At 43.2% G+C, this 25,442-nt stretch overlaps 1 protein-coding gene across 2 annotated transcripts in view; it reads left to right on the top strand.

The window, feature by feature from the left end:
- Nucleotides 1-271: 271 nt before the first annotated feature.
- LOC138670407 (serotransferrin-1-like) overlaps nt 272-25,442 on the top strand; it is a 192,632-nt gene continuing 167,461 nt past the window's right edge. For both annotated transcript variants that reach the window (XM_069757714.1, XM_069757703.1), the window contains exon 1: nt 272-399. In XM_069757714.1, coding sequence (XP_069613815.1) covers nt 336-399 — 64 coding nt within the window. In that variant the 5' untranslated portion in view covers nt 272-335. The remainder of the gene's footprint in view (nt 400-25,442) is intronic.

Genomic DNA, 25,442 nt, shown 5'->3' with positions numbered 1-25,442 from the left:
TACAAGATCAAACAGCCAAGGATAAAGGGCTTATGGTGTTAGGGATAGTTTGGCAAACAGTGGCGTAATGGGAAAAGGGACTCTGACCATTAAGCTATGTGAGAAGAAAAAATATGTATTAAATTAACCTGATTTCCCCTGGAATATTACATTATGTTATGTTGCCTGTAGGACGTCAGGCTAGAAATGGTCCATAGGGTAATACATATGTTATTAATTTGTTCCATGTGTAGCCTTGTCTCTGTCTCCCTCTTTCATTCCCCTCCCTTATCCTGTGATGGACTTCCAGTACCTCTCATCGGCAGAGCACCACGTGAGCAGATATCTCCACAAGCATGCATCTGATAGATTTTCTGCGTGTGTTTTTCCTCTCTGCCATGCTTCACTACATGGCTTCAGGTGGGTAAGAGATTATCACATTACTTGGCAAGTGTGCACAAGTGGCTGTAAACTGCAGAATTGCACTGGATTACAGAAACAGGCACAACACAGGCCGGAAGTTGGCTTCAGTAAACACATTCACTTTATTACGGTACTCAGTTTTTCTCTGGTTTTGTTAGGACTAAAAGAAAGCAAAGCGGTGCAATAATAAGATCGCATACATACAGTCAGAAACATATAAGTAGAACAGTCTTAATAATGAACATATAATGTTGTACATATGCCCAGAACAGCTACGAGACAGTAATAAAAATACTATCTCAGCCGTATGTGAAGGTTTAGTTTTGGTTTTTGAGTGCCACATGCTGTTCTTTAGACATATACAGTTCAGACCAAAAGTTTGGACACACCTTCTCATTTAAAGATTTTTCTGTATTTTCATGACTATAAAAAATTGAACATTCACACTAAAGGCATCAAAAATATGAATTAACACATGTGAAATTATATACTTAACAAAAAAGTGTGAAACAACTGAAAATATATCTTATATTCTAGGTTCTTCAAAGTAGCCACCTTTTGCTTTGATGACTGCTTTGCCCACTCTTGGCATTCTCTTGATGAGCTTCAAGAGGTAGTCACCAGAAATGGTTTTCACTTCACAGGTGTGCCCTGTCAGGTTTAATAAGTGGGATTTCATGCCTTATAAATGGGGTTGGGACCATCAGTTGTGTTGTGCAGAAGTCTGGTGGATACACAGCTGCTAGTCCTACTGAATAGACTGATAGAATTTGTATTATGGCAAGAAAAAAGCAGCTAAGTAAAGAAAAACGAGTGGCCATTATTACTTTAAGAAATGAAGGTCAGTCAGTCCGAAATATTGGGAAATCTTTAAAAGTCTCCCCAAGTGCAGTGGCAAAAAGCGCTACAAAGAAACTGGCTCACATGAGGACCGCCCCAGGAAAGGAAGACCAAGAGTCACCTCTGCTTCTGAGGATAAGTTTATCTGAGTCACCAGCCTCAGAAATCGCAGGTTAACAGCAGCTCAGATTAGAGACCAGGTCAATGCCACACAGAGTTCTAGCTGCAGACACATCTCTACAACAACTGGTAAGAGGAGACTTTGTGCAGCAGGCCTTCATGGTAAAATAGCTGCTAGGAAACCACTGCTAAGGAAAGGCAACAAGCAGAAGAGACTTGTTTGGGCTAAAGAACAAAAGGAATGGACATTAGACCAGTGGAAATATGTGCTTTGGTCTGATGAGTCCAAATTTGAGATCTTTGGTTCCAACCAACGTGTCTTTGTGCGACGCAGAAAAGGTGAACAGATGGACTCCACATGCCTGGTTCCCACTGTGAAGCATGGAGGAGGAGGTGTGATGGTGTGGGGGTGTTTTGCTGGTGACACTGTTGGGGATTTATTTAAAATTGAAGGCATACTGAACCAGCATGGCTACCACAGCATCTTGCAGCGGTATGCTATTCCATCCGATTTGCATTTAGTTGGACCATCATTTATTTTTCAACAGGACAATGACCCCCAAAACACCTCCAGGCTGTGTAAGGGCTATTTGACCAAGAAGGAGAGATGGGGTGCTACGCCAGATGACCTGGCCTCCACAGTCACCAGACCTGAACCCAATCAAGATGGTTTGGGGTGAGCTGGACCGCAGAGTGAAGGCAAAAGGGCCAACAAGTGCTAAGCATCTCTGGGAACTCCTTCAAGGTTGTTGGAAGACCATTCCCGGTGACTACCTCTTGAAGCTCATCAAGAGAATGCCAAGAGTGTGCAAAGCAGTCATCAAAGCAAAAGGTGGCTACTCTGAAGAACCTAGAATATAAGACATAATTTCAGTTGTTTCACACAATTTTGTTAAGTATACAATTCCACATGTGTTAATTCATAGTCTTGATGCCTTCAGTGTGAATGTACAATTTTCATAGTCATGGAAATACAGAAAAATCTTTAAATGAGAAGGTGTGTCCAAATTTTTGGTCTGTACTGTATGTCACTTATTCACTAGTTGAACAAAGACAGTTGACTTTTATCAGGCAAAATAAAAGAATCAGATTGTACTTCACAGCAGTCATCTCCTCTGACTGAAGCAAATTGATAAACTGATAGAAATGTGCTCCAAAATGTTGGACTTTTTGAATTTTGGTACTGCACTGCTTACATGGATGGATTCATATGTCTGTACAAAGGCGTAACCTAAAGCTCAGTGTCACATTGGGAACACTGATCCCACCATATGAAATGATTTCTTATGAACCATATTCTATTCTTGCAAACAAATTATGTTCAGTTTCAGCATTACTACGGTATATATTGGACACTAGAGTTGCGTAAAAGATTTGCAAGACCCTGGTCCAGTGTCCATGATGGTACATTTTGGCAACCAGACCAGGGAAGTACAAACTTCCTCGGCTGACATCTCTTGTAATTAGTATGTCCCCAAATCTTCATAACTTAGGCCTCACTGTAACGTCATGACGTGAATCATGACATCACATCGGTCTATTATTCCCAAGAGGCATCCGGGATGCCAGTATGAGTGCTGGCCAAGGAAGTTTACGCTGACCTGGCCCGGCTATCAAGAAGTCTTGGCATGGACGCCAGTCCAAGGTCCTGCAAAACCTTTTTGCTCATGTGTACTGTATATATAAATGACAGTGCACTATACTATTCATATAGATATAGCTGACACTAATTGTACACATAAATACTATTACTATATATATTGTGCACATAAATATTACTGCTATACTGTACATATAAATAATGCTATCTGAGACTATACCCATAAATATCATTATATTGTACTTCTATATATCAGAGTCACAATTCAGTACTCATTATAACAGAGATACGGCCAGCAATTGGCGGAACCAAATAACTTACAGTGAGGTTCTTTGGGGTCCTGTCATTATGTCTGTTGTTTTTTTCATGGAAAGATCAGCTTTAAACGAAGTGCCATTCAACATTTCAAATTTGATGGAACTCATGTCTCAATTTCAACCTTTAAAGGGAACCTGTCTGTAGTTTTAGGATCAGTAAATTAATTACATTGCTGGGTAGGATAGTACAAAATAAGTTACAAAATACCATCCTGACCACAAATGAATTAATAATATTTGAACCTTTTATGCCAATGGGGTTGTAAGTCTACCAAGAGTGGGCTGATGCATAGATTATCCTCATTATTAACCCATACACCACCCCAATGTGCTTCACTGACATCTCTTTTGAACCGCTTTATCCTCTAAACTGCTATGTCCACCACTTCCAGTCTCATTCACATAAAGATTTAAAGTTTATTTTCCCAGCGATGGAATATCCATTTGTTTCCAGGAATATGTAATGTTTGAACTTGTGTTATACTATCCTACCTAGCTGTGTTATTAGTTAGATGACCTTAAAGCTCCAGCCAGGTTCTTAATGACCTATGGCATACATTATCATCATAGTTCAATAAGGAACGTATGAAGCAGGCTCAGGAGCTGAGCTGCTTCATACCAAACAGATGCCAGCTGCATCATATAGCCGCCTCTGCCTCTAACTGCAGAGGCGGGAGCGAGCGCAAAATGGCTGTCGTTTAGCCACTTAAATGCTGCTGCAGCTCCTCAAGATTGCAGATCAGGGGCCTGTTTAGAGACAACTATAACTGCCGTCTTGATCCTGTAAAGAAGCTCAGCTACAGGCTGAGCTCCAAAGGAGAACCAAAGTTTCCCTGTATACTGCAATACTGTAATATTGCTGTATACAGTATAAGTAATTAAACATTCTCTGGTTCAGGCCCCCTAGAAAGATTAAAAAATAAAGTAAAAATAAAAGAAATGTTTAATAAAAATATGAAAAAGAAAAAAAAAAGTAACAATTTGAATTGCCTGCATTTTGTCCCATTAAAATAAATAAATAATAATAAAAAACATATTTGGTATTGTCGTGTCCTAAAAAGACCGGTCTATGAAAATATAAAATTATTTAAACCAATATTAAAAGGGAGTCCTCTATTGGGGAGCAGAAGCTTAAGGTACCTTCACATTTAGCGAAGCTGCAGCGATCCAGACAACGATCCCAATCACTGCAGCGTCGCTGTTTGGTCGCTGGAGAGCTGTCACACAGACAGCTCTCCAGCGACCAACGATGCCGGTCCCCTGGTAAGCAGGGTAAACATCGGGTTACTAAGCGCAGGGCCGCGCTTAGTAACCCGATGTTTACCCTGGTTACCAGCGTAAATGTAAAAAAAAAAAAACACTACATACTTACCTTCCACTGTCTGTCCCCCGGCGCTGTGCTTCTCTGCACTGTGTAAGCACAGCGGCCGGAAAGCACAGCGGTGACGTCACTCTGGAATAAATAAGGGAAGCAGCTGTCTCTCTCTAATGGAAAGCTCCAGGGCCTGATGGCATACCCATAGAATTATACAAAAGATATATACAGTAGATCAGATAGGCCCGGTTCTCTTGCAAAACCTTTCTGGAGCACTTACAAGACAATCTCTTCCTCAATCCTTATGATGCCACTGTAGTGGTAATTCCTAAGCCAGATAAACCAGTTGAGGAGTGTAGTTCTTATCGCCCCATATCCCTACTGAAAACAGACTACAAAATACTTACAAAACTTATAGCCAATCGGTTAAAAACAGTAATATTCAGCATTATACATGAGTATCAATCTGGCTTTATGCCAGGTAGGTCCACCTCATCTAATATTAGGAGATATGTTCAAGTTTTAACACAGATAAGTGACAAATATGGGGAGCCTTGAGTGATAACTTCTTTAGACATGTCAAAAGCTTTCGATTGTTTGGAGTGGAAATTTTTGCAATGTGTGCTTCTGAAATTTGGTTTCTCTGATAAATATTGTAGTTGGATTAAATTACTTTTCTGCATGCCAAGAGCTAATATCCTTTTAACCCCTTAAGCCCCGAGGGTGGTTTGCACGTTAATGACCGGGCCAATTTTTACAATTCTGACCACTGTCCCTTTATGAGGTTATAACTCTGGAACGCTTCAACGGATCTTGGCGATTCTGACATTGTTTTCTCGTGACATATTGTACTTCATTTTAGTAGTAACATTTATTCGATATAACTTGCGTTTATTTGTGAAAAAAACGGAAATTTGGCGAAAATTTCGAAAATTTCGCAATTTTCCAACTTTAAATTTTTATGCCCTTAAATCACAGAGATATGTCACGCAAAAATACTTAATAAGTAACATTTCCCACATGTCTCCTTTACATCAGCACAATTTTGGAACCAAAATTTTTTTTTGTTAGGGAGTTATAAGGGTTCAAAGTTGACCAGCAATTTCTCATTTTTACAACACCATTTTTTTTTAGGGACCACATCTCATTTGATGTCATTTTGAGGGGTCTATATGATAGAAAATACCCAAGTGTGACACCATTCTAAAAACTGCACCCCTCAAGGTGCTCAAAACCACATTCAAGAAGTTTATTAACCCTTCAGGGGTTTCACAGGAATTTTTGGAATGTTTAAATAAAAATGAATATTTAACTTTTTTTCACACAAAATTTATTTCAGCTCCAATTTGTTTTATTTTACCAAGGGTAACAGGATAAAATGGATGCCAAACATTGTTGTACAATCTGTACTGAGTACGCTGATACCCCATATGTGGGGGTAAACCACTGTTTGGGCGCATGGCAGAGCTCGGAAGGGAAGGAGCGCCATTTGACTTTTAAATGCAAAATTGACAGGAATTGAGATGGGACACCATGTTGCGTTTGGAGAGCCACTGATGTGCCTAAACATTGAAACCCCCCACAAGTGACACCATTTTGGAAAGTAGACACCCTAAGGAACTTATCTAGATGTGTGGTGACCACTTTGACCCACCAATTGCTTCACAGAAGTTTATAATGCAGAGCCGTAAAAATAAAAAATCATATTTTTTCACAAAAATGATCTTTTCGCCCCCAATTTTTTATTTTCCCAAGAGTAAGAGAAGAAATTGAACCTCAAAAATTGTTGGCCAATTTGTCCTGAGTACGCTGATACCCCGTATATGGGTGTAAACCATTGTTTGGGCGTATGGCAGAGCTCGGAAGGGAAGGAGCGCCATTTTACTTTTCAATGCAAAATTGACTGGAATTGAGATGGGATGCCATGTTGCGTTTGGAGAGCCCCTGATGTGCCTAAACATTGAAATCCCCACAAGTGACACCATTTTGGAAAGTAGACCCCTTAAGGAACTTATCTAGAGGTGTGGTGAGCACTTTGACCCAACAAGTGCTTCACAGAAGTTTATAATGCAGAGCCGTAAAAATAAAAAATCATATTTTTTCACAAAAATAATCTTTTCGCCACCAATTTTTTATTTTCCCAAGGGTAAGAGAAGAAATTAGACCACAAAAGTTGTTGTGCAATTTGTCCTGAGTGCGACGATACCCCATATGTGGGGGTAAACCACTGTTTGGGCGCATGGCAGAGCTCGGAAGGAAAGGAGCGCCATTTGACTTTTCAATGCAAAATTGACTGGAATTGAGATGGGACGCCATGTTGCGTTTGGAGAGCCCCTGATGTGCCTAAACATTGGAACCCCTCACAAGTGACACCATTTTGAAAAGTAGACCCCTTAAGGAACTTATCTAGATGTGTGGTGAGCACTTTGACCCAACAAGTGCTTCACATTAGTTTATAATGCAGAGCCGTAAAAATAAAAAATCTTATTTTTTCACAAAAATGATCTTTTCGCCCCCAATTTTTTATTTTCCCAAGGGTAAGAGAAGAAATTAGACCACAAAAGTTGTTGTGCAATTTGTCCTGAGTGCGACGATACCCCATATGTGGGGGTAAACCACTTTTTGGGTGCATAGCAGAGCTCGGAAGGGAAGGAGCGCCATTTGACTTTTCAATGCAAAATTGACTGGAATTAAGATGGGACGCCATGTTGGTTTGGAGAGCCCCTGATGTGCCTAAACATTAAAAACCCCCACAAGTGACACCATTTTGGAAACTAGACCCTCTAAGGAACTTATCTAGATGTGTTTTGAGAGCTTTGAACCCCCAAGTGTTTCACTACAGTTTATAACGCAGAGCCGTTAAAATAAATTTATTTTTTTTTCGCAAAAATTTTTTAGCCCCCAGTTTTGTATTTTCACAAGGGTAACATAATAAATTGGACCCCAAAAGTTGTTGTCCAATTTGTCCTGAGTACGCTGATACCCCATATGTGGGGGGGAACCACTGTTTGGGCGCATGGCAGAGCTCGGAAGGGAAGGAGCGCCATTTGGAATGCAGACTTAGATGGATTGGTCTGCAGGAGTCACGTTGCATTTGCAGAGCCCCTGATGTACCCAAACAGTACAAACCCCCCACAAGTGACCCCATATTAGAAACTAGACCTCCCATGGAACTTATCTAGATGTGTTGTGAGAACTTTGAACCCCTAAGTGTTTCACTACAGTTTATAACGCAGACCCGTGAAAATAAAAATTCTTTTTTTTTTTCACAAAAATGATTTTTTAGCCCCCAGCTTTGTATTTTTACAAGGGTAACAGAATAAATTGGACCCCAAAAGTTGTTGTTCAATTTGTCCTGAGTACGCTGATACCCCATATGTGGGGGGGAACCACTGTTTGGGCTCATGGCAGAGCTCGGAAGGGAAGGAGCGCCATTTGGAATGCAGACTTAGATGGATTGGTCTGCAGGCGTCACGTTGCATTTGCAGAGCCCCTGATGTACCCAAACAGTAGAAACCACCCACAAGTGACCCCATATTGGAAACTAGACCTCCCATGGAACTTATCTAGATGTGTTGTGAAAACTTTGAACCCCCAAGTGTTTCACTACAGTTTACAACGCAGAGCCGTGAAAATAAAAATCCTTTTTTTTCCCACAAAAATGATTTTTAGCCCCCCAAATTTTTATTTTCCCAAGGATAACAAGAGAACTTGGACCCAAAAAGTTGTTGTCCAATTTGTCTCGAGTACGCTGATACCCCATATGTTGGGGTAAACCCCTGTTTGGGCGCACGGGAGAGCTCGGAAGTGAAGGAGCACTGTTTTACTTTTTCAATGCAGAATTGGCTGGAATTGAGATCGGACGCCATGTCGCGTTTGGAGAGCCCCTGATGTGTCTAAACAGTGGAAACCCCCCAATTATAAATGAAACCCTAATCCAAACGCACCACTAACCCTAATCCCAACTGTAACCCTAACCACACACCTAACCCAGACACACCCCTAATTCTAATCCCAACCCTAATCCCAACCGTAAATGTAATCCAAACCCTAACCCTAGCCCCAACCCTAGCCCTAACCCTAACCCTAACCGGAAAATGGAAATAAATACATTTTTTTTAATTTTATTATTTTTCCCTAAGGCTAGGTTCACATTGCGTTAGGGAAATCCGTTTAGCACTAGCGGATTGCGCTAACACAATGTCTTTTTAGGTGTCGTGTTTAGTGGTCGCGTTAACGTCCCCGCTCTGGAAGATCGGGGATCGGACCTCGGGCGCGCCGCGGACGCTGCAAGCAGCGTCTGAGGCGCGCCACAAAAGAATGGCACCTTGCTAGCGCGAGCCGAAAATGGCACGCTCTAGCGATGCGCTACACCTGAAAATCACATTGCTGTCAATGGGTGTGCTAACGGACCCGTTGCACGGCGTTAATTGTGACATTTTCGCCGTGCAACGCTGTCCGTTAGCGTTAACCCATTAACGCAATGTGAACCTAGCCTAACTAAGGGGGTGATGAAGGGGGGTTTGATTTACTTTTATAGCGAGTTTTTTAGCGGATTTTTATGATTGGCAGCCGTCACACACTAAAAGACGCTTTTTATAGCAAAAAAGTTTTTGCGTCTCCACATTTTGAGACCTATAATTTTTCCATATTTTGGTCCACAGAGTCATGTGAGGTCTTGTTTTTTGCGGGACGAGTTGACGTTTTTATCGGTTACATTTTCGGACACGTGACAGTTTTTGATCGCTTTTTATTCCGATTTTTTTGTGAGGCAGAATGACCAAAAACCAGCTATTCATGAATTTCTTTTGGGGGAGGCGTTTATACCGTTCCGCGTTTGGTAAAATTGATGAAGCAGTTTTATTCTTCGGGTCAGTACGATTACAGCGACACCTCATTTATATCATTTTTTTTATGTTTTGGCGCTTTTATACGATAAAAGCTATTTTATAGAAAAAATAATTATTTTGGCATCGCTTTATTCAGAGGACTATAACTTTTTTATTTTTTTGGTTATGATGCTATATGGCGGCTCGTTTTTTGCGGGACAAGATAACGTTTTCAGAGGTAACATGGTTATTTATATCCGTCTTTTTGATCGCGTGTTATTCCACTCTTTGTTCAGCGTTATGATAATAAAGCGTTGTTTTTTGGCTCGTTTTTTTTTTTTTTTTTCTTACGGTGTTCACTGAAGGGGTTAACTAGTGGGCCAGTTTTATAGGTCGGGTCGTTACGGATGCGGCAATACTAAATATGTGTACTTTTATTGTTTTTTTGTTTTTTTTTTATGTAAAGAAATGTATTTATGGGAATAATATTTTTTTTTTTCTGCTTTATTTAGGAATTTTTTTTTTATTTTTTTTTTTACAAGTGCGGAAATTTTTTTTTTTACTTTTTCACTTTGTCCCAGGGGGGGACATCACAGATCACCGATCTGACAGTGTGCACAGCACTCTATCAGATCGGTGATCTGACATACAGCCGGGCAGGATTAGAGCTGCAGCTGCAGCCTGATCCTGACCCGGAAGTGCTCCCTGCAGGACCCGGATGCAGCCCGGCGGCCATTTTGGATCCGGGGACTGCAGGGAGAAGACGCTCGGTACACGGTGAGCACATCACCGTGTACCGATCGTCTCAGGGAAGCCCGCAGGGAGCCCCCTCCCTGCGCGATGCTTCCCTGCACCGCCGGCACACCGCGATCATCTTTGATCGCGGTGTGCCGGGGGTTAATGTGCCGGGAGCGGTCCGTGACCGCTCCTGGCACATAGTGCCGGATGTCAGCTGCGATAGGCAGCTGACACCCGGCCGCGATCGGCCGCGCTCCCCCCGTGAGCGCGGCCGATCGCATATGACGTACTATCCCGTCCATGGGAATTAAGTCCCAGGTCACCTGGACGGGATAGTACGTCATATGGGATTAAGGGGTTAAATGGAATACTGTTGGAATACTTTGATCTGGGTAGAGGAACCAGACAAGGCTGCCCTTTATCACCGATGCTCTTTGCTCTAGCGATAGAGCCTATTGCTCTTAAGATCAGACAGGACCCTTTGGTAGAGGGCATTAATATAAATTCCAGAATTGATAAAGTGGGATTATATGCTGATGACCTGGTGCTCTTCTTAAATAAAGTGGAGCAATCCCTCCCGAAGGCAAATGACCTCATTAACTGTTTTGGGGAATTGTCAGGTCTCAAAATTAATTGGAGCAAATCTGTGGTCATGCAATTTATAGATAATATGGCTAAACCTGTGGTTTTTGGATTACAAGTAGTACAGAAGTTCAAATATTTAGGCATTATAATTAACCAAAACCCAGTTAAGAACCTTAAGGATGACGTATACCCCCTAGTTGATATAGGTTTGATATGAAATTGAAGTGATAACTACATTAGACCGGATAATTAGGATACCAATTTAATGTGGTCCAGAGATATATATCTTGGGTATTGAGGACGAAGAAATGTGCCATGACTTTGTCAATCTCATGTTACGAGTCCTGATGAGTGTTCTGTTAAACATATGGAATGTGATGTATGATATACATAGACTTAAAGAGTTTACTTCCGATATGGCTTGTAGGGATTTGCTCTGGTAGGGAGTGGCAGGGCCGCAGTGATGAGGCAACACACAGGCTTTCAGTCCAAACTTCAGTGGTTTATTAACACTTTAAACAGTCAGTGGCAGAAAGTAAGAGGAAAAAGGCACAAAGATACTCCAGCTGGGGGAACCACTGGTCTCAGACTCACCCTTGCACGGAATGGGCTTAACTAAGTGGCTGCCAGGTCAGCGGCGTCCGCCAGGTGCCATTCCCAGGGTTGCTATGAGTCTTGTCGCCAACCTTTGCAGCATATGTAAACCGACAAAAAAGAATTCAGGCTCACTCCAGCCTAGCTCCTCACACAGAACATGTGCCAAACAAAAAAAAACTCCATTACATAGACTATAACCACACCCACAGATAAGGTACCTATCACATGGGCTGATCACCTGATCGTGACATCACTGCAGGTCCTCAACCTTAGGGAAAAACCAGGCCAAAACTTATCCTGCTGGGAGAAATATATCTTCCATCCAGCACTACACCTTTTACTGCACCACATACCTCCCTCCTTTGTTCAACCCTATGGGGGTGGACACATGACATACAGTGGACTCTGGACAGGGCATCTGCGTTCCCCTGTAATCTGCCTGCCCGATGTTTTGAAAATTTTAAATATTGCAGGGACGGAAACCACTTGGTGACTTGCGCATTCCTCTCCTTAGCTTGACTCATCCATGCAAGAGGGGAATAATCGGTCACCAAATGAAATGTTCTCCCCAGCAAATAATAGCGAAGAGACTCAAGTGCCCACTTAATGGCCAGGCACTCTCTCTCTCCACAATACTGTACCTGGTTTCGGCTGGGGTAAGCTTCCGGCTCAGGAAACTAATGGGATGCTCTTCCCCATTAATCTCTTGAGACAACACGGCACCAAGACCTATTTCAGGGGCATCGGTCTGCACGATGAACTCTCTTTTGAAATCTGGTGTAATCAGAACCTGTGTACCACACAGTACTGATTTTAACTTTATAAAGGCCTCTTCTATCTGATCATTCCAGTGGACCATCACAGACTTCCTACCTTTCAAGCAGTCTGTTAAAGGCACGGACAACATTGCAAAATAAATCGCCTGTAATATCTGTTGTTTGCTAATGACAGGTGTTATAAAGGCAATCCAGAAACACAGTGTGCTTAGCGATCTGAGCGCACACAGTGATCTGACAAATACCCAAAAATACAAGAACGAGCTCTGAGACGTGGAAACTCTGTAGACTGCACACCTGATCCTATCCTAAACACAACTAAAAGCGGCTGTGGATTGCGCCTAACAACTACCTAGGCAACTCGGCACAGCCTAAGAAACTAGCTAGCCTGAAGATAGAAAAATAGGCCTGACTTGCCCCAGAGAAATTCCCCAAAGGAAAAGGCAGCCCCCCACATATAATGACTGTGAGTAAGATGAAAAGACAAAACATAGGGATGAAATAGATTCAGCAAAGTGGGGCCCGATATTCTAGGACAGAGCGAGGACAGTAAAGCGAACTTTGCAGTCTACAAAAAACCCTAAAGCAAAACCACGCAAAGGGGGCAAAAAAAACCACCGTGCCGAACCAACGGCACGGCGGTACACCCTTTGCGTCTCAGAGCTTCCAGCAAAACAAAAGACAAGCTGGACAGAAAAAAAGCAACAAAAAAGCAAAAAGCACTTAGCTATACAGAGCAGCAGGTCACAGGAACAATCAGGAGAAGCTCAGATCCAACACTGAAACATTGACAAGGAGCAAGGATAGCAGCATCAGGCGGAGTTAAGTAATGAAGCAGTTAACGAGCTCACCAGAACACCTGAGGGAGGAAGCTCAGAAGCTGCAGTACCACTTGTGACCACAGGAGTGAATTCAGCCACAGAATTCACAACAAATATTCCACTAAGCCCAAAAAGGCTTTTACCTGCTTTGTTGTGAGGGACGGAGCCAGTTCTGTATTGCCTCCACTTTATTTATTTGGGGTTTGAGGACTCCTCTCCCAATGACATAACCCAAGTACCAAGCTTCCTCCAACACTATGGAACACTTCTTTGTGACTATGTTGAATTATGAAAGTATGTCCAGGGAGCTCAGAGAAAACGTCCATATTTTGGCTAACTCCCGGACCTCCTGAACCTGTTTAGGAGACAAAGTATCTGCTATTTTGACTATGGAGAAGGCTTCTCCTAACTCACCCAGAGGTAATGGAGCCTTCTCCACAGGAAATGCAGGCAGCGGACTGTCCCCGCCAAGGTGGTCTCTATCTTTCCATGGTTTAAGCAAATTAATATGATAAACCTGCTCTCGCTTCCTCCATCCTGGTCGGTGTACCTTATAGTCTACCAGTCCCACCTTCTCTATAATCTCATAGGGCCCCTGCCACCTTGCAAGAAATTTGCTATCCATTGTGGGCACAAGTACCAACACCCGATCCCCAGGACTAAAGGTTCTTACCCAAGCCTTTCGGTTATAGACCTGACTCTGAGACCGTTGTGCTGCTTCCATGTGTTCCCGGACCAACAGTAGGACTGTCTCCATTCTTTCCTGCATTTTTGGAACATGTTCTATCACACTCTTGTCTGGGGTTGGTTCTCCCAAGCCTCTTTGGCTATATCAAGTAAGCCCCAGGGATGTTTGCCATACAATAGTTCAAAGGGCGAGAACCCTGTAGATACCTGGGGCACCAATCCTTCCCATCTTTAGAAACTGCTTTTTTTAGCATGCTCTTTAGCAGCTTATTGAATCTTTTTACCAGACCATCTGTTTGGAGATGATTAACTGATGTGCGCAACTGTTTAACATTTAACAAGCGGCAGAGTTCTTTCATAATTTTTGACATAAAGGGGTTCCTTGGTCTGCTAAAATCTCTTGCGGAATCCTCACCCGAAAAAACATAACCAAGAGTTCTTTTGCTATGAGCTTAGCTGACGTATGGCGAAGCAGAATGGCCTCAGGATACCGGGTGGCATAATCTAGAACTACTAGGATGTGTTTGTGCCCCCTTGCTGACTTATTGACAGGACCGACCAGATCCATTGCCACTCTTTCGAACGGTACCTCTATAATAGGTAGAGGCTGGTTACCTGGCACACTGGACAGGAATTACAATACCGTTTAACTTCTTCATGGACGGACCCCTAGCCAGTAAAACCGCTGCAAAAGTCAGTCTATGGTTTTCTTTTGGTCCAAATGCCCACTGAGTATATGCGCATGCGCTAGGTCCATTACCAGTCTACGATATGCCTGGCGTGCCAGTAACTGCTCTACCATTTCCCCATGTATTTTCTTGACTCAATACAATAGGTCTCGGTTTGGCTCAAAGTGTGGCAACACTGTGGCTGCCCCAGGTTGCTGGGAGCACCGTTAATAAACAGTACATTTTCCCTGGCTCGAGCCAAAGCAGGGTCTCGGAGTTGCGCCATACCAAAATTATCGCCCGATACATTTAAGTCTGACAATTCAGGTCCCGGCGGCAAGTCTTCCACAACCCCGGCCATCACTTCTATGGGAGAATTTTCCCCCCTCCTCCACCGAAGGCGAGGTTATCCCTACCGCCAGCACTTCTTCCTGTAGGCCGCCAGGTTCATGCCCCACTTCTGGAGAATGTAACCTGGTTGCCACCGATGTCGGCAGCTGTCACCTGGGTGAGACAACTGTTGCCAATGTACAGAAAATAAAGGAAAGTCTCTTCCAAGTATCAATTCATCATGTAAGTTAATTACAATCCCCACCTGTGACCAGTGTACTCGCTGGTTTCCACCAGGCTGGCTTGTACCAGGGTCACGAGACCCCTTGAGTCCAGTAGGGCCACAGCTGGGGTGCCCTCCACATCAACCTTACACAAATGTCCCATATTGGATCCCTCTAGGGTGCTAGTTGCGCAAATCAGTTCGGCATAATGGTATTGGCGATACCCAAAGTCCATAGGCTCAGTCAGGTGGGGGCAATCAGCTCTCATATGGCCAGGCTCCTGGCACCGCCAGCAGACTATATAGGCCCCTTTCTTCCCCAGACAAGTCTTGAGTGGACTTCCTGGGTTCTGCTCGCCGAGCCAGGGGTGGAGATTTAGTGAACCTTCCGGTCACCATCCTGGGAGTCCCTCCCTGGAGAGCTCTTTGATAGCCACATATCGTTCTATCAGGTCCATCATCTGGAGCACATTAGTAGGGGATGCTTGCCCGACCTATGATTGGAGGGAGTGGGCCAAAGCTCTCCAAAATTTATCAGTCACTATGCAGTCCAAAATGGCCGTGGAAGACTTGGAGGGGTTAAACTCCCACTGGTGTACCTGCTGAGCCCGGACTATCACATTTACCCCAAGACATGCCAGTATGTCACCCGTGATGATCGTGTAGTCCTCCCTCTACTCGGAGGGGGGGGGTAGGTCCTGATGGGCTTTCATAGGTCCTGGGGCCAGAAACGGAGTAATGATTTCTGCCCATTGGTCCCAGGGTAGTCTCTACCTCTCAGCCACTATCTCAAACATCTCCAGGTACATTTCAACGTCGTCAGATTTCTCCATTTTGGGAATCGCTGTATGAATCGCTTTCTGGACATCATGGATTCCCCATGAAGTTCCTGTTGTCTGCGATGCTGTGATGTACTGTGTCAACAGCTGGTTGGTTTCCTGCTGCTGTTAATTAAATATCCGCTACTGCTGCATAGCCTCTTGCTGCTGCTGTCGCATGGCCTCCTGCTGCTGCTGCATAGCCTGCAGCTGTCACATGGCCTCCTGCTGCTGCTGCGTAGCCTGTTGCTGCTTTCGCATGGCCTCCATAAGCACTTTTATCGTGGCCTCCATTTCTGCAGAGTTCCCCGACTGGGTCTGCGCCACTCCTTTCACCCAGGACATAAGCTGGAGTCCAGAGTAAAAATAAGCAAAAACAGTCTGGCCTCACTGCATATGCCTGCATTCAAGCCACCAAAATGCAGGGATTTGCTCTGGTAGGCAGTGGCAGGGCCGCAGTGATGGGGCAACACACAGGCTTTCAGTCCAAACTTCAGTGGTTTATTAACACTTTAAACAGTCAGTGGCAGAAATAAGAGAAAAAACACAAACATACTCCAGCTTGGAGAGCCACTGGTCTCAGACACACCCTTGCACGGGACGGCCTTAACTAAGCGGCTGCCTGGTCAGCGGCATCCGCCAGGTGCCATTCCCAGGGTTGCTATAAGTCTAGTCGCCAACCTTTGCAGCATATGTAAACCGACTAAAACCAATTCAGGCTCACTCCAGCCTAGCTCCTCACGCAGAACATGTGGCAAACAAAAAAACCTCCAGTACATAGACTCTAACCACACCCACAGATGAGGTACCTATCACATGGGCTGATCACGTGATTGTAACATCACTGCAAGTCCTCAACCTTAGGGAAAAACCAGGCCAAATCTTATCCTGCTGGGAGAAATATATCTTCCATCCAGCACTACACCTTTTACCGCACCACAGGCCCTAATTGGTACGTGTCCTGAATTCTGATAACGAACCGGCTAAGTTAGTTAAGTACAATGCTTGTTAACGGAAATTGTCCTAATATACCATTCTGTTTGTTCCCTTTTCTTTATTTGTTCACTCTATTATTGAGAGTGTAATGTTACTTCCATGATATTGTATTGAATGGATAAAGGTAACTGTTTGAATCATTCTGACCTTATACCGTGATATTATATATTTGTAACTTTGTCCTGTGGAATCTTTCAATAAAAAGAGTTTTAAAAAAATTATTTAAAACATAAGTTAAATGTCATGAAGTAAAAATAGAAACTCCAGAATTACAGTTTTTCGGTCAATGCACTAAAAAAATACAATAAAAAGGATCAAAATGTCATATGTAGCTCAAAATGGTATCAATATAAACATCAGCTCAGCAGAGAAAAAACAAGCACACAAAGTTACGAGTCTCAGAAACCATACACACATATATAGTACTGTTATGTTACTATATATAATACACACCTATACACATTACACATATATTTACACTTACATGATGTACATCTGAATTTTCTCCAGATAGGAAATCCATAAAGCGAAGATCCGGCACAGGTAAAAAGTTTAAAGCTTTATTTTACAGTAATGAAAAACATAGCAGGGAAAGGATGGCATGTCAAAAATTGTATGGAAAAAGTCCCTTATTAGACCATAAAAGTGGATGCGTTTTTTTAGCAAATGCTTCTTACTCATGCCATCCTTTCACTGCCATGTCTTTAATTATTGGAAAATAAAGCTTTGTACTTTTTTAGATGTGCTGGATCTTCACTTTTTGGATTTCTTGTTTATGGTGGATTTTGATCCCGTGCCTTGTCCAAGACAGGGGAGCATGTTGCTCTCTTTTATTTTCTCCAGATAGTCGTAACATATTGCAGTAGAGACAAGGGAAGCAGGATTTGGATCAGTTGTACATGCCAACAGTCATATATTTAATGGCAGATTTTCATCTAAACGGGCTTAACTACAGAATACATACTTGCTAGTAGAATTTGTTAGACACAAGTACCACACCATGCTGCACTATTTCTGAAATTAAAGTTATTTTCAATATATTAAATAGGTACAAAGTTTTTGTATCCTCTCTATTTTCAAGAATTGAGGAATTCTTCATTTCAACATTTACTACTCGTTGTTTTGGTTCCAGCCATCGTTACAGTCTATTAGTAGTCGTCAGTCCCCTAGGCAAGGAATGCAGTCTATTAGTAATGCTCAGTTTCCTCTTTTTTTTATAGAGCTTTTAAGTGCTGCTCTGGTGCTGCCAAGATCACTGTATCCAGGCAGCTTCAGTGCCACTATGCTTTTATAATGCTGCAGAGACATAACTGCCTCTGCTTGCAGAATCGGAGAGAGCATAATTTTGGCCAGTGGCACAACAATGCCGTTGCCGGGGTATTTGCCCCTCATCAGTGTGGAGTAGGAAACTGGCTATTAGGAGCAGTGCTTAGTAAAAGGACTATAAACATAAGGATGAATGACCTCGGGGAGATCAAAACATCCAACACCGCGAAGACACCATCACGTGTTTCTCAACGCAGTGATCCATAACACTGCCCCCATCCCTTATGTGAAATATGTAAATGCATGTAGAAAAGTATATCAGATCACGTTGGGCCTACTTTGCTTCAATTGATCCCCGCCCTGTCCTCTGCCCTTACCCATGCCAACCCCTGTACCGTACCTTGGTGTTGGAAGTGACGGCCCGGCTCACTCACATATCCACGGCAAGCATCCTCTTCCAGGCGGAGTCTCCTTACGGCTCTTTGGTGCTTGACCGATGTTGGATGTCTTCCAAGTCTGAGGGAAAGATGGCTGTGCTCTGGCTCTTGACTGGCATCGTATGGACTCTGGGTCTTGACTGGTACAGGTCTGAGATTCGAGCCTTGACTTGCATAGTCGAGACTCTGGACCTTGACTGGTTCAGATCTGGGATTCGGCTCCTGATTGGCATAGTTGGGAGTCTTGACTGGTGTGGATCAGTGTTATGATCCGGTGACCTTGGAGCTGCATGAGAACTTTCACTGGAGAAAGTGGCCACTATACTGACCGCAAACCTGAACTTAACACCGCAACTAGAAGTAGCCGTGGAGTGTACCTAACACACCTAGACACCTCGTCACAGCCGGAGGACTAAATACCCCTAAAGATGGAAATCGGAATACTATCTTGCCTCAGAGAAAATCCCCAAAGGATAGACAGCCCCCCATAAATATTGGCGGTGAGTCGGAGAGGAAAAAACATACACAGGCAGAAAAAACAGGGTTTAGCACAGGAGGCCACTCTAGCTAGATAGGACAGGATAGGACAGAGTTCTGTGCGGTCAGTATTAAAACCCTTCAAAAAATCTACAGCAGAATATACAAAAAACTTCCTACATCTAACTAAAGATGTAGGAGCGTATATCTGCAACTCCAGTGAATCCTACAAACAGAGCAGGAATAAACTGAAACAAGCACACAGCAGTGTGCCACAGATACAAAAACAAAACACTTATCTTTGCTGAATTTGGCAGCAAGCAGGAGAAGCCAGAAAGAGATCCAACACTTCACAAGGAACATTGACAACTGGAAAGGGCTAAAGGATCCTGCACACCTAAATATCCCAGTCAGAATTGTAATTATCCGATACACCTGGCCAGGACTGCGAGTCAGAGACAACTGCATTCCCACCAACAACCACTGGAGGGAACCCAAGAGCAGAATTCACAACAGATCAGGTCTTCGGGTTTTAAATGGTGCAGTCTGGACTCCAGGTCTCACTTGGTGCTGCTGGGGTCCTATTTGTTACGAGACAGCAGCTCGCTACACACACTTCTTAACCAGGCATGTCACTCTGGCTGCATCGTCTCCTCCTGAGCACATCTTGACAGCTCTCTCCTTTGGCACCAAAACCTGCTCCGATTTGGCTTGCAGACTCTTTATATTGAGGAACTCTGTCATCAATGACACCTGACTAAGGTGTTACATCCATACTTGTCCCCCTTGCAACTCCTCCTTTTCCAGTTAGTTCCGCATGGCCACGTCTGAATGGTAGGTGGCAGCATTCTCGCACCAATGATACACAGCGCCGGGGCTTTTCAGGATTATTGTCACCTCTCACATGGAAAGGCAGGAGGCTGGGGAGAAGTGCACTTCTAAACTGCAATCATGAGACAACTTCTTTAACTCACTGATGTTCAGTTATTAAAAAGAAACATGTTTCTGTCATGCAATGTGATACAATAATGGATTTAAACACATGTAGAAACGCTGCTGATAGTGTTAGAACAAACTTGTTTTGTGTATGCAAATTATCTTTCAAGTGCACTGCAGTAGTTTCCAGCTAGGCAAGTATTCTGACTCTTGTCAATAAATCCTCCCTAACAATAACCATTTGTGTTGACTGACGTTTACAGGCATGCTGGAGTTGTCAGTTCACTTGAAGGGGGACTGGGAATCTGAGGAGGATTTAGTCATAAGAAATCATCCAATCACCTTCCACTGCAAAAAAACAGCTACAATTCATCTTGGTTAAAGCAAGACAGGGTGCCAGCACAGTAAGATGACACATCCTAATAATCTCCATGTAGAGGTGAGGAAAGATTAGTGAGAAGCACTAAGCAGAGTGAGAGACCATGCAGACAGAGGCAGATCAAGCTTCAGTTTTCAGAAGATATTTCATTTCAGTGCTGGATTCACAGCCACACATCTCAATACTGAAGTATAATCTCTTCCATGCTGCTGCTAATTCTTCTGTTTGCTTGATACAGAAAAATAAAATTAGAAATCCATCACTTTCTCTCTGTACTCTGGAGCTCTCCTAGATGAACAGCCCTCTGCTGGATGAACTCATATGAACTCGAGCGTGGGAAAATATTCTGAAAAGTTCCCAGGCTCGAGTTCATATGAGTTCATCCAGCAGAGGGCGCATCACCGCGACTCGAGGTAACTACAGTACATTCCCTGCATTCCATTCATTCACCAAGTTTTACAGTCAGGAGCACAGCTGCATTAGCCGAGCTCCTGGGTGTAGAATGATTTAACCCCTTCAGATGGATTTACAGCGTGGGACAAGACTGTAACGACGGAAGGTATGGAATATTGTTGTTTGTTTTTTTTTACTTTGTTTCAGGTGACAAGGGTCTTCAGGTGGATTAAGAGTATAATAAAATATTAAAACACCATGTGTCTTTATTTCATTAAAATACTTTTTAATAATATGTGTGTGTTTTATTAACCATTTCGTACTATTGGATTAATAATAGATAGGTGTCATAATTGACGCCTCTCCATTATTAACCTGGCTTAATGTCACCTTACAATAGCAAGGTGACATTAACCCTTCATTACCCCATATCCCACTGCAACAGGGGAGTGGGAAGAGAGAGGCTAAGTGCCAGAATAGGTGCATCTTACAGATGTGCCTTTTCTGGGGTGGCTGGGGGCAGATGTTTTTAGCCGGGGGTGGGGGGGCAATAACCATGGTCCCTCTCTAGGCTATTAATATCTGCCCTCAGTCACTGGCTTTCCCACTCTGGCGGAGAAAATTGCGTGGGAGCAATTTTTTCCGGGATTTAACCCTTTAATTTAATAGCTAGAGACCCCAAATTTGACACAAAGACACTTATTACATTACTAAGGAGGAATATGTAATAAAAGAAGGGATATGAGATGGTTTACTGTATGTAAACCATGTCTCATATCCTGTCGGGTTTGTGAAGGAGATAGGAAAAGCTGGCAATTGAATTACCGGCTTTTCTTCTATCTAGTGCTGAATTAAATATAAAGATTTATATATATATATATGTCTCACTGACATATATATACAGTATATATATATAGACTGTATATATGTTATTAAGAATATTTGAGCCGATGGATCCATGATATGTCCATTTTGCAAGCCTGCGAGAAAAAAATCGCCGTACGGAAGCCATACGGATGCCATATGGATGACACACGGATAAATTTGTGCGTAAAAATCACATCCTTGCATTGAATACGGAACAGTGTTTTGGGACAATTACTGCGTATTACGGCCGTAAAAAAACAGACCGTATTTACTTACGCCTAATGTGACGCCGGCCTAAGTGTCACATATATGCAAAAGAATGTGAAATCAGGAAGGGGCAAACACTTTTTCACACAGCTGTATATAAATACCCTGTCAAACCGGTAAAAAATAAATGTTCAATAAGAGTAGTCTACCCCTGACGTCATGTGTTGGGTCAAAGCTCTATAACGGTATTACTGTATATTATAATTTTCATATATGGTATGTCCTTCTGGGATGCATTGTAGATATTTCTGATTCCCATATTTTTGCAGGACCAGTGGATTCGATTTTTTTCTTGTTTAGGGTATATATATATATATATGTATATATATATATATATATATATACATGTATATATATATATATATATATATATAGCTTCATACAGAATAATGGCTCTATATATTGCTCCTTACAGAATAATGGCCCCATATATTGCTCCATACAGTATAATGGGCCCTATATAATGCTCCATACACTATAATGGATCCCAAATATTCCTCCATACAGCATAATGGGCCCCAGACAGTAAAATGGGCCCCATATAATGCTTCATATAGTATAATTGGCCACATACTGTATATTGCTATTACAGTACAGTGGCCCCATATATTGTTCCAAACAGAAAAATGGCCTCATACATTGCTCCATACAGTATAATGGGCCTCATACAGTTTAATGGGCCCCTTATAATGCCCCATCTAGTCTATATATATAATTGTCTAAGGGTTTTTCCGTCTGTCTGTCTGTCTGTCTTTCTGTCTGTCTGTCTGTCCTGGAAATCCCACGTCCCTGATTTGTCGATGCCGCCAGGCCTCGACCAATCAGCGATGGGCACAGTATCGACGTAGAAATCCCGCGTCTCTGATTGGTCGAGGCCGCCAGGCCATGTGAGAATGAAGACATTGCAGGTGGGGTCATGCTGGTGAACAAGAGTGAAAGAGGAAGAAGCGACCTGGCGGCCTCAACCAATCAGCAACGGGCACAGCGACGATGATGTCATAAAGGACGTAGACATCCCGCATCTGATTGGTCGAGGCCGCTAGCGACGGGCACAGTATCGACGTAGATGTCATAATGGTTGCCATGGCGACGATGATGTCATAAAGGTTGCCTCGACCAATCAGCGACGGGCACAGTCTGCCGCGAATTCTGGAATCATCATTGTCCAAATACTACGGGGACATGCATATTCTAGAATACCCGATGCGTTAGAATCGGGCCACAATCTAGTATATATATAATTGTGTAAGGGTTTTTCCGTCTGTCTGTCTGTCTTTCTGTCTGTCTGTCCTGGAAATCCCGCATCTCTGATTGGTCGAGGCCGCCAGGCCTCGACCAATCAGCAACGGGCACAGTGACGATGATGTCATAATGGTTGCCATGGCGACGACAATGTCATAAAGGTTGCCTCGACCAATCAGCGACGGGCACAATCTGCTGTGAATTCTGGAATCATCATTGTCCATATACTACGGGGACATGCATATTCTAGAATACCCGATGCGTTAGAATCGGGCCACAATCTAGTACAATATAATGAGTCCTCATATAATGCCTCACACAGTATAATGGGCTCCATATAAATCTCCATACATTATAATGAGCCCCATATAATACTCCATACTTAAAAAAAATCAAATAGTCACCTCTCCTGTTCCCCGCAGGCGTCTTCTGACTCTGCATTGCAGAAGGCACACTGTACTGACATCATCGCTAGAGATGAGCGTACTTTTCAATGTTCAGTTTAGATGGGTGAACTTCCTGTTTTTTGCCCAACGGATAGTCTAACAGTTAGCCGAACATAACCGAACCCCACTGAATTCAATGGGAGGCAAAACATGTGGGTGTCTGCTGTATCCAAACGGACGCCAAGGACTACCCTATTGCCAGAGTGTCAATAAAAATGAGCTGGGGTATGGAGTCCCATGAGGTTGGGGTAGTCAGAGACTTGCTACACCCCATGGTAATCGGACAGGACTTCAGCCTGTTCTGGGACTTGTTGGGAAAGGCAAGGGTGCCAAGTGACTCAGACAGGAGCCAGCTCAAACCTCATGAATCTAAAAGTCCAGCAACTGACATATCCCCTGAAGAAGCCACATACGTCAGTGGCGATACGAGTAGGGTCGCTTCTTCCTCTTTCACTCTTGTTCACCAGCATGACCCCACCTGCAATGTCTTCATTCTCACATGTGCATGTTTTGATGGTCTGTTTTCTTTGGCATTATCCAATGTGCACTACTGAAACTTCTCATTAGGGTCTTATCATCTCAGGCATCTAGATTTCTTTTTTGCCTTATCTGCAATATGCACCTATGCGCTTTTTTCACCTACATGGCTTGATCCTTTATTACACTACTAGATTGTGGCCCGATTCTAACGCATCGGGTATTCTAGAATATGCATGTCCCCGTAGTATATGGACAATGATGATTCCAGAATTCGCAGCAGATTGTGCCCGTCGCTGATTGGTCGAGGCAACCTTTATGACATCGTCGTCGCCATGGCAACCATTATGACATCATCGTCGCTATGCCCGTTGCTGATTGGTCGAGGCCTGGCGGCCTCGACCAATCAGAGACGCGGGATTTCTACGTCGATACTGTGCCCGTCGCTGATTGGTCGAGGCCTGGCGGCATCGACCAATCAGGGACGTGGGATTTCCAGGACAGACAGACAGACAGAAAGACAGACAGACAGACGGAAAAACCCTTAGACAATTATATATATAGATTATGTGTTATGGATCTATATACTTTTGCTCAAGTTTATCTAGCTGTCTTACCATAGACGCTATTTTTTTTCTTCACTTTTTCCTTTTGTTACATGGTGCTGTGAATATAGACCCATCATATGCTGGGCACATTGGGTTTTTCTAAGGCTGGCTTCACATTTACGTCTGTGCACGCAGCGCTTGATCCGCATAGAGGCGGGGTCCGGTGAACGCAGCATATTGCATTTTTTGGAGGCGTCAAATATTGCGCAATCGTCATCATGCAGATGACTGCAGACGATTGCTTAAAAAAACGCATTACTGTCTATGGGAACGCATTGGGATGCAAGTACATGCGTATGAATGCGTTTGATACGCATGCATACTTCACACTAATCATGTCCAGGAAACGATGTTACCACCTGAAAAATCACTGATGTTTAAAAGGGGGTGTGGGGAAAGATAGTCCATTACTCTAGACTCTAGAAGGGATTGTTAGCTGCTCTGAAGACTGCTTTGCTGATCTGAAGACTCTGGATTTCACTCAGGATGTGAGTATAGAAGCTATGAAGATGTCTGTCTGTTTCTCTCACTGCAGTCTGTACTCGCTTTTGTCTCTCTTGCAGCATTCCTCATCAAAGATGTCCTCCAGTGAAGAGCATACCTCCCAGAGCAGACAGGAGACTGATGAAGTGAGTACATTTGCTACTGATTGACTGTCAATATGACACATGGGGTAAAATCATGTATTTTCATTCCAGAACAGTTCGAGTGCGTCAGTGCAGGAGCAGACTCAGGCCCAAGTTCAGGTGGAAAGACAGCGGGTAAGTATTCTTGACTGTTTTGTTTTGTTTTATCTTTACAACTATATTAATGTGTTTCTTTGATTTCTAGGTTCCACATCGTGAAGCCACCATTGAGAATGACCTCCTAATATCATTGGTGCATGAGCGAGTTCCGTTGTCGGATACTCGGGATCACGGCACTCAGACACTGTGGTCATTCGGCGGCTATGGGATGAAGTGGACAGATCGCTGTGGGATGATTG

Source organism: Ranitomeya imitator, chromosome 1 (genome assembly GCF_032444005.1).
Source record: "Ranitomeya imitator isolate aRanImi1 chromosome 1, aRanImi1.pri, whole genome shotgun sequence".
Taxonomy (NCBI): domain Eukaryota; kingdom Metazoa; phylum Chordata; class Amphibia; order Anura; family Dendrobatidae; genus Ranitomeya; species Ranitomeya imitator.
This window is presented reverse-complemented; position numbering and strand designations above follow the sequence as displayed.